Raw genomic sequence first — 10,642 nt, 5'->3', positions numbered from 1 at the left:
TACCCCACCCACCTCCCTATTTTCTGCATATAAACTGACGTTTTCCCAGCCACCATCAGTTCTGAGGAAGGGTCACCGGACCCAAAACAAAAACTCTGTTTTCTCCTCCACAGGTGCTGCCAGACCTGCTGAGCTTTTCCAGCAACTTTGTTTTTGTTCGCATTTTTACCTCTTGGTTGTGATTTAAACTAGACTGTGAGGAGAAAGTGGGACAATTGGATTATGATTGAATTGGTATGGGTCATTGGGAGAGTGTGAGATTATGGACAGAGCTATTTAGGCCCTTCAACTAGTGCACAATAGATCCACATTGCAATGCTGAAACTCTCTGAATGGCTACAACTCACCTGACAGGCCTTAGTTGTACTTAGTGAGGCCTTAGTGAAGGCAAAGTAAGCTGAGCTTCTAGGAAACGAAGAAATAAACATGCAGTAGTTTGGAGGAAACCTTTTGAAAATGAGGCACATGTTAACTTGCAGTACCCTTGCTTATAGAAGGAATTACAGAACCCACTGTACTTGAAGAGCCATTTATGGCAATGTCTGCAGCCAGGCCATGTCTCATACAACAGAGCTAGAGCCAGGACCTGTTCCTACTGTCGGGCAAAAGATGCTTGCTCCCAGAGGTGTAAGGTAAACCTGTGCACCATGCCAATCCTGGAAACATTCCAACAAGAACTGGAAGTTGCTGGCTAGCTATCCATTTAGCCCAAACTCGGTACCAATCCAAGCTCAACCTTGGCCCTATGAAGCTGGAGCTGCTAATGAGAGACCAAGTAGATCATTGTGAAGACCAATAGGGTGACTAAAGCAGCAAGTAGTTTTCTGTTAGCCAACAAGAGGATAATCAGCAAAGAAAGGGATCAGTGACATAAAATCCCACACTAGTAAGTCACCCATTGTCAGGTTTCACCTGGCACTGGGTTTCCCTTTTTCAGGTGTTGAAGCAGCATCTGCCCTCCCATCAGTATTGGCTGAAACAGCTACCTCCTGATTGAAACCTAGCTTACAAGATCATGGAGGAGTCTACATTTCCTTACAAACTGGTGTGTGCAGTTTAGTATAGCTCCCTTCACATTTTATCTAATATGGTGTAGTTGACAACAACTTAATTCATAAATTAGCAATAGTTAATTTGTGGCAAACAGTATTTCATTTCAAATAGTAATTTGTAGAGAGAGGTTCAAAAATAATAAGTTGGTTGTCTTATACAGTATTTTGTAGTCTTTAAGACTTAAAATAATTGGCTTATTTCAGGTTTAAAAGACTACAGTGCTTTCCTGGCTCTTCACACTGTATTGGATTTCTGGGAATCTGTGGGTTTGCAGAGAGTTCGAGGATATATCAAACATCTCATGTCCCAAGCTGGTGAGAGTTATTGATATAATTACGTTTACCTGTTAACATTAAAGTCTGATTCTATGGTTATGTCTCAGTTGTTGTTTATTAAACAGATTTCTGTTTCTACACTGCACCATTAATTTTGCTGGATGACTGCTGCCTACTTCTTAAAAGATGTTCTTATCAGTTCCCTCTGCTGTGCTCCTTGTGTTCAATCTTGTCCAAGTAACCATTATTCATGTGCAAACTAAGCATTAATAGTCTGTTTTGACCATATGCGTTGTTTATACATGTGTACGTCCAATATAGATTACTGGAATGAAAATTAGACTTACTGGAAATACATTGCAGGTCAGTACCTTTAAAGCAATAAAGAGAGGTTATGTAGGATAGACATGACGGGTACGTACCAGACATGGTCTACTTTTTTCAGGCCCACTGTGCATTATGTTGACTTTTTTTAATTTCACGTTTTTAGCATTTGCTTTCTGGATGGCAACTAAAGGTTGGGCACTTTGTTCAGTTTTCTGCCCATCAACAATGGAGCACTGCACCATACTGTAGGGCCCAAGATTAAGTTTACTACTTTCTAATCCCTTCATTAAAAATGTGTAACTTCAAAATTAGTTTTAAATTAAACATACAGCTAATTAACTCATACCAAGTTGAAAAGTCAGGAGAAGAGCTGTTGATTTATAGCTGCCACAGCTATCAACATAGTTCAATGTAATTTCAAAGGTTGTGCAAGAGAGAAGTATAAAGCTTATTTATTAAAATCAGACTACCTTGACTATAAAGTTAAATTTGTAGGGTCCAGTTTTTGTTTTCTGTAATAAGGTGTATGTAAATATTTAAAGATGCTGTTAAATCATTCCTAGTCTAAGTACTCAAATTTCCTTGGTTAACTCATTTGCATATATTTATTCAAAGCTTCAGGTGCAAGCTGGAGTGGGTGAAGTGAGCAAGCAAGGGAAAGGAGAAGAAATTTCTTTATGAAAAGTGAGAATAATCAAAAGGGAGCTTAGAATGCTGGGATACAAATTCTGAATGCCTTCATTTAGATTGGATATTTTCATTTGGTGCACTTTTTGCTGATGCCTGCTCTGTCACTAATGCTGTACATGAAGCTTTCAAGTGACACATTGAGATGTTGTTTCTGGTGTTGGTAACGATTGCCTAACTGCTATTTCTACTGGTTGTCCTGGTGGTGCAAGCTGGCCCCATCGGATGTCTCGCCATGTTTTGCTTTCGCCATCTAGTGATTTCCAGGTATGATCTTCGATGTTTAGGGCCTTCATAAAAACAGGAAGTGATTTAGAAACCCAGCAGTTTCGGAAGCAACAAGGTGCAGAGCTGGACGAACACAGCAGGCCAAGCAGCATCATAGGAGCAGGAAGGCTGACGTTTCGGGCCCAGACCCTTCATCAGACCCTTCATCTATGGAGAGAGAAACAGAATTAATGCTTCAAGTTCAATTACTCTTCTTTGGAACAGCTGGGTTGACCAAGATTACGAACTGAATATCTGAGAATGCTTAGCATTTAAGAGAGATGGATAAAATGTAAAAGGAGGTATGTTGGGAATTTTAATAAGGGTGATTCATACATTAGTAAGAGATGATCTTAGATTGAAGGCCAAGTTGGCAATGGTGAATTGTGAAAATACACTGAAAGATTTGACAGGAAATAGGCAATGGCTAGACACAATCTGCAACAGATATACATTCCTCTAAGGCACAAACACCGTAAGGGAATGACAAATCAACCATCCTTAATGAAATTAGTTAAAGACTACATAAAATCAAAGGAAATCAAAGTATCAAAGATAGGATGCCAGAAGTACTGAAGGTCTGGGTGCAGTTCAGAACACAGAAAAAGAGGACAAATAACTAGATTAAGAAAGGGAGAAGAGAATATGAATGCAAAGTAATGGGGGACATAAAAGCAAATTGCAAAAGCTTTGTTGCACATGTGAAAAGTAAAAGATTAACTTGGACAAATGTGGGATCATTACAAGTGGGAACAGGAGAATTTACAGTGGAGAGCAGGGATATGAATGAGAAACTAAAATTACTTAGCATTCAATTTCACAGGAGAAATTCTCCCAGAAATACCAGATGACAGGGCTTTGTTATACTGAGGACCTTAAAAAATTAGTATTGGTAAAAATAAAGTACTTGAAAACTTAACCTAATTGAACGTTGATAAATCCTATGGATTAGATGGTCTTCATCCCAGGCTGTTGAAGATGGTAGCTGGATAGCTAATGGTTATCTTTCAAAATTTTATCAATTCTGGAAATGTGGACTGGAAAGTAGCAAATATAATTCCATTATTTAGGAAGGGAGAAATTGGGAGAATGGAGAGCTATAGACCTGTTAGTTTGAGATCAGTAGTAAGGAAAATATTAAAATTTATTATAGAGGATGTTAAACTGGGCTTTAGGAAAAAAAAGGCAAAATTCAGCAGCACCAGCATAGAATTGCAGAAGGTAACCTACGTAAAATAAAGATGGAACAGAAGTGCAAACTATATTAAATGGTGGTCAGCAGTGTTTGGGAGAAATGTATGCCTAAAAGAAGCAAAAACAAACAAGCTAATAATGAAACTTCATGCATGAATAAAGAGATAGCTGCACAAGCCATACAGAGAGCTAGCAATAGAATATTTAAAGAGGTTATCTGTAAGATTTTTTAAAAATTAGATGACGAAAAGGAACTGTGAAATTAAGTCATAAAGAAATTTAAAAAGTAATAGTACAAGATTCTACAAACAAGTAACAAAAACCTCAAACTAGGATAAGAGTATGCCTTCTACAGGATGTGCAATATATATCAGTAATTATGACAAAATGGGACAAATATTGAATCAGTTTGCCTCAGTACTCATCAGAAAGACTAACTTTGTGGTCATGAACATATGAATTTGGAACAGAAGTAGATCATTTGGTGTTGGGTTTGCTGTGCCATTCTCAACTGCATCAAAGATGATCTGATTACTCCACATTCCACAGACTCCAATAACTTTCATCTTCTTGTTTATCAAGTATTTATCTACCTCTGCCTTAAAAATGACAAGAGAATTTTAAAGCTTTTCAACTCTTTGTGAGAAAGAAAAGTTCTCCTAATCTCTATCTTAAGTAAGCGACCACTTAATTTCAAACAGTGACAGTTGCTTCTCCTACATCCTTTCCACATCCATGCTGTGAGGATCTTTTATGTTTCCATCATGTTGACTCTTATACTTCTGAACTCTCAAGTCTAGCCTATCCAACCTTTTCACATAAATGAACCCATTGATTCCAAGTATTAGTCTCATAACCCTCTCTGAACTGCCTCCAATGAACTTACATCCTGTCTTAAAGAAGGAAGCCATCACTGTGCACAGTACTTTAGATGTAGTCCCAGCTATGCCTTACATAACTGAAGCATAAACTCTCTACTTCTGTACTCCAGGGAAACTAGGGAAATTATAATGGAGAACAAAGAAGTGGCTAAAGAATTGAATCCATAATTGAGTCCTTAATTCATAAAAGAGGGCATAAATAACCTCCCAGAAATGTTAAGGAACCAAGGGTCTAGTGAGGGGTGGAATTGAAGGGAATCACTTTTAGTAAGAAAATGGTGGTAGAGGAATTAATGGGATTAAAGGCTGAGGAGTCACCAAGGCCTGATAATCTACATCCCTGAATTCTAACCAAAGTGACTGAAAATATTAGATACATTGGCGGTCAAAATTCTTCAGACTCAGGAGCAGTTCCTACAGGTTGAAGGGTGGCAAATGTAGCCCAACTATTTAAAAAGGGAGGGAGAGTAAAAATCCAATTGCAGACCAGTTAACCTAACATCAGTAGTGGGGAAAATGTTAAAATAGTCCATTATGAAAGACGTGATAACAGAAAATTTAGAAAGCAGTAATGGGGTTGGACAAAATCAGCATGGGTTCATGAAAGGCAAATCATGCTTAACTAACCATTTGGAAATTTGAGGATGTAACTAGAGGATAAGGGAGGATGAGTAGATTTGGTGTATTTGGATTTTCATAAGGCTTTTGATAAGGTCCCTCATAAGAAGTTAGTACACAAAGGTGAAGCACATGGGATAGGGTGTTAATGTATTGGCATGGATTGAGAATTGGTTGACTGGCAGGAAATAGAGTGGGAATTAATGGGTCTTTTTCTGAATGGCAGGCAATGACTAGTGGGTGCTGCAAGGATCAGTGTTTGGGCCCCAGCCATTCATGATGTATGTAAGTGACCTATGTAAGGTAACCAAATGCAACATTTCCAAGTTTCGTGATGACATAAAACTGAGCAGGATTGGAGTTGTGAAGAGGATGCTAGAAGGCTTCAAGGTGATTTAATTGGTCAAATACATGGCAAATGCAATATAATATGGCTGAATGTGATGTTCTACACATCAGTGAGTAAAACAGAAAGGTAGAGTATTATTTAAATGGTGATATAATGGGAAGTGTGAATGTACAAAGGATCTGGGTGTCTTTGTACATCAGTCAACTAAAGTAGACAAGTAGGTGCAGCAAGCAGTTAAGAAGGCAAACGGTTTATTGGTCTTCATTGCAATAAGATTTGAGTTCAGAATTAAGGACGGTTTACTGCAGTTATTCAGGACCTTGGTGAGACCACACCGGGGGTATTGTATGCTTTTTGGTCTCCCTACCTAAAAACGAACATACATGCCATAAAGGTAGTGTGTTCTAGGTTTCACTAGGCCTTTACTGAAGATGGCAGCACTGTCCTATGAGAAGATATTGAGTCAACATGGCCTGTATTCACGGGCCAGAAATACCTGATGCAGGGAGTATATTTTCCCTGGTTGAGAAGTTTAGAACCAGTGGATACAGTCTTAGGATACAGGTAAGCCATTTAGGACTTTAGTGTGATGGAATGCTCACTATTTGCCTGCATGACTGAAGCTCCAAAGCTCAACACCATCCAAGACAGAATGGCCACTAGATTGTTGCCTATCCAGCACTTTCAACATTTGATCCCTCAACCATCAATCACAGTGTTAGCAACGTGTGCCAAGATTCCTTCACCAGCGCCTTACAAATCCAAGACCTCTCGACCACCTAAAAAGATACAGGCAGTAGATGCATGGGAGCACCACCAATTGCAAGTTCCCCTCCAAGGCATATACTATACTGACTTGGAACTATATTACTGTTCCTTTACTATTGCTGGGTCTTGAGCACATAACAGAACCTGACCTTCAGTGCCATATTGAGGGAGGTACAATCTTTCAGATGAATTATTAAATCAGGACTTTTCAGGTGAGCATGAAACATCCCATGGCAGTATTTGAAAAAGAGCAAGAGTGCTCTCTTTGTCTCCTGGTCAATATTTATTTCTTAAACACATTACCTGGTTACTTGTTTTATCGCTAATTTGTGTTGTTGCTCATCTATGACATTGACCTCTGCTGGTTGTGCTGCTTCCCTCTTCGAAAATAACACTGGCTATCCTTCAAAACTGTGTAATTAGCAACGAAGCATGTTTAAATAAACTCACAGTGGGAGTTATTTTGTTAGACAGAGGATTAAGGAAAACAAAAGTTCAATTGTGATTGCCTTGTGTGCTACTGATAACATTGCAACACGAGGCTGGTTTTATCTCAGCATTTCTTGCCCTTGAAGAGGTCAGCCAACCAGGCGTTATTGTTATAACTATGAAATATACTGCACATGAAGCTTCAAAATTATAAACCTCCAGAGCTCAAAAATCTGATGATATTTCAATGAAAAAATTATAATGCTTTTCAATTGCTAAGTTCTCATATCACCTTTCATTTTTAAATATTTGTAATAATTGTTCATTTCTTTTGATTTTAAGTTTTATACAGATATTTTTGAGGTTTATTTTTCTAACTTATGATTCTTGGAAGTAGCATGCTTCCTGATTAATAGTTAGCAGGGCACAAGGTAGGGAAGAAGAGCAAAAGGAGCAATATCAAAGAGAGAGAGTGAGAGAGACAAAGATACAAAAAGAAAATACAAAAATAAGAAAGGAAAAGAAGATACAAAAATAAGAAAGGAAAAGAATGTTGGACAACAAAGTGAAAGAGAAAGTATTATCAATAATGAAGAAAAAGAAAGCGAAGAAAGAGAAACCAGCCTAGAGGTAAGACTAAAATTACAAAAAAAAACTGAAGAAACAAACAACCATATTGTTGTACAGTACATGCAATTGTGTTTTGCCACTTACCTTTTTTTAAATTCATTCATGGGATGTGGGCATTGCTGGCATTTATTGTCCATCCCTAATTATCCAGAGGGCTGTTAAGAGTCACCCACATTGCTGTGGGTCTGGAGTCATATGTAGACCAGAACCGGTAAGGATGACAGTTTCCTTCCCTAAAGGGGATTGGTGAACCAGATGGATTTTTCCTGACAATTGGCAATGGTTTCTTGGTCATCATTAGACTCTTAATTCCAGATTATTATTGGATTCAAATTCCACCATCTACCACGGCTGGATTTGAACCCAGGTCCTCAGAATATTGGGATAACAAGGTGTAGAGCTGGATGAACACAGCAGGCCAAGCAGCATCAGAGGAGCAGGAAAGCTGAGGTTGCGGCTACTATCTCCTCCTCAGAATATTACCTGGCTCTCTGGATTAGTAGTCTAGCAATAATACTGCTAGGCCATCACCTACCCCTAATTCATGGGAAAATTTCATGGGAACCCAACAGAAAAATTATAGTAAACTTACTATCAATAATTGATCTCAAAGAAGGGAGGTCTGGCTAAGTTAGAGTGAGTACAAGTCTAACAAAATTATTTGTTTTGTGTTTGTACAATATTTCCCAGTGGTGTCAGATTCAGCATATCATCATTTTGTAATTTTATTGCTCTTTTGGGTGTAGACCAAAATAATGGCACCAAGTCATTTCTGTGAATGGTCTGAACATTTTATTTTCATTGTAGTATCAACTACTTGCATTACTGTGAAGCTCATTTAGGACAGTAAAACATCCCAAGACTCTTCACAGAGTGTAATTAAACAGCATTTGACACTAAATCACATAAGGAGGCATAGATTAGATGACCAAAAACTTATTCAAAGATGTAGGAGAGGTAACTTTAAACTGACGAATCAAACGAGGAAGGAGAACCAGAGAGATGGGCAGACCAAAGCAGTACTATGTCTGACCCACTATGATCTTCAGCATTTGTTGTTTTGAGTACAGGTTCCAGCATCTGCAGTACTTTGCTCCTATGATTGATTGGTAGCCTGTTCATTTGGTTAAATATCCACTTCCACCACTCCAGTGCATCATGGTTGCATCATCTACAAAATGACCTGTAGTAACTCATCAAGGCTTCTTCAATGACACCTCCGAAAACCAAATTCAGGCCTGCAGATTAAGTCAAAGCAATGAAGGTCAAGCCTTCTTCCTCAGAGGCCAATTATTGAGCACTCTGAGGACTTCATCACAGTGCTGTTGCTATTCTACTGGGTTAAGGGGTGATTTGTATGCCTTGTGGAGAGACCAGCCAGAAAGAGCTGCCAGACTCCTTGAAATTTCCTTATCAGGCATCCTGTGACCTACAGAAGACCACCGCCACATTCAGCTGTCTGAGGTCTCTTCTCTCGTTGCTGTTGCTGGCAGCACTGCTATGGCTGAAGCTCTCAGATTAACCAACAGCTCAACTCCAAAACCCTTAATATTGTGGGAGCTCCGATCACAGACAGTTAATTGTGTGTTGACATTGAACTTTAATGGGTGTTCCGAAAATGATTGGAGGAATTTTTCCCTACTTTTATAGGCCGTGGCGGGGTAAATCACTATTGTCGTTGATTTCAGCCACTTTTTAAATTGTGAAACAATTCAAATCAGGTCATAAGATATAGGAGTAGAATTAGGCAATTCTGCCCATCGAGTCTGCTCTGACATTCAATCATGGCTAATATGTTTCTCAATGCCATTCTCCTGCCTTTTCCCTATAATCCTTATCCCCTTATCAATGAACAAGCCAGTTTTCTATCCATCTAGCCAGGCCACCCCGAATCCCTTCTGATTTTAATTTTTGTACCAACCTGCCATGTGGGACTTTGTATCAAATGCCTTACTAAAGTCCATATAAACTACATCCACAGTCCTTCCCTCACCAATTGTTCCTCATCAATTTTTAGGATGGCAGGTTCAGTTGACAGTTAGGAAGGTAAATGCAATGTTAGTATCAATTTCAAGAGGGCTAGAATACAAGAGTAGAAATGTACTGCTGGTCAGACTGCATTTGGAATATTGTGAGCAGATAGAAAACTGGCTTGGTCATAGAAGACAGAGGGTAGTGGTGGAAGGATGTTTTTCAGAATAGAGACCAGTAACTAGTGGTGTTCCACAAGCATCAGTCTTAGGTCCTTTGTTGTTTGTAGGGTCAGACTCTTCCTCAGAACTGGAGGTGGTGGAAATGTTGTCTGATGATCTTCTGGATGTGGATGCTGGTGGGATGGTAGGTAAAAATAAGGGGAACCTTATCGCTGTTGTGGGAGGGAAGAGACGGGGTGAGGACAAAAGTGCAGGAGATGGGTTGCACCCAGTTGAGGGCCCTGTTGACAACAGTGCAGAGGAACCATCGGTTGAGGAAGAAGGTGGACATTTTGGATGCTCCCATGTCAAAGTTGGCCTCATCTGAACATATGCGACGGAGACGGAGGAACTGAGAGAATGGGATGGAGTTTTTACAGGAAGCAGGGTGCAAGGATGGTGCAGGGAGTCAGTGCATTTATAATGGGTATTAGTGGCCAGTCTATCCCCAGAAATGGAAACAGATGTCAAGAAAGGGAAGGGAGGAGTCAGAGATGGACCTGGTGAAACCCTCAGTCCTGGGTTGACTGCTCCCCTTCTCATAATTGTCCCCTTCTCTGGTGTCCCTAAAGTTAGCTCCTGATGTTTCCATATTCTCTATCCTATTACTTGTTCTGGAAACTTTTAATAACCTCTGCTGAGCCCTCCCCAGAAAACTCTGTTGTGTCATGTAATGAATTCCTTTTACGTTGTAGCAGTTTGTGCAGTAGGAGCAAACACTTGTTTCTTATTGTGATGTTCAGAAGACAGACGGTTTCTAGAACTTGCCACATTTCATGATTCCAAATATTTGTCACATTTAATGCCTCCCAGAACAAGGGCAGGATTTGTTGCAAGGTTTTCAATCAGTCACACCAAACAGTTCAGGTGTGATAGGGGCATTTCAAGATCACAGCTGGCTGGATGCTCCAATATCAGACAGTAAATCACCTGTTAATGTTCTCTGAAAATGATTGTGGGCAATGTTGCTGG

At 39.4% G+C, this 10,642-nt stretch overlaps 1 protein-coding gene across 1 annotated transcript in view; it reads left to right on the top strand.

Moving 5' to 3' along the window:
* Positions 1-10,642, top strand: part of LOC109926952 (L-cysteine desulfhydrase-like) — an 89,713-nt gene that overhangs the window by 55,862 nt on the left and 23,209 nt on the right. Inside the window, exon 11 of the mRNA XM_048596808.1 lies at positions 1,257-1,367. Coding sequence (XP_048452765.1) covers positions 1,257-1,367 — 111 coding nt within the window. The remainder of the gene's footprint in view (positions 1-1,256; positions 1,368-10,642) is intronic.

Source organism: Rhincodon typus, chromosome 5 (assembly GCF_021869965.1).
Source record: "Rhincodon typus isolate 14 chromosome 5, sRhiTyp1.1, whole genome shotgun sequence".
Classification (NCBI taxonomy): domain Eukaryota; kingdom Metazoa; phylum Chordata; class Chondrichthyes; order Orectolobiformes; family Rhincodontidae; genus Rhincodon; species Rhincodon typus.
Note: the sequence above shows the minus strand (reverse complement) of the source record. Positions and strands in the feature narration are given on the sequence as shown.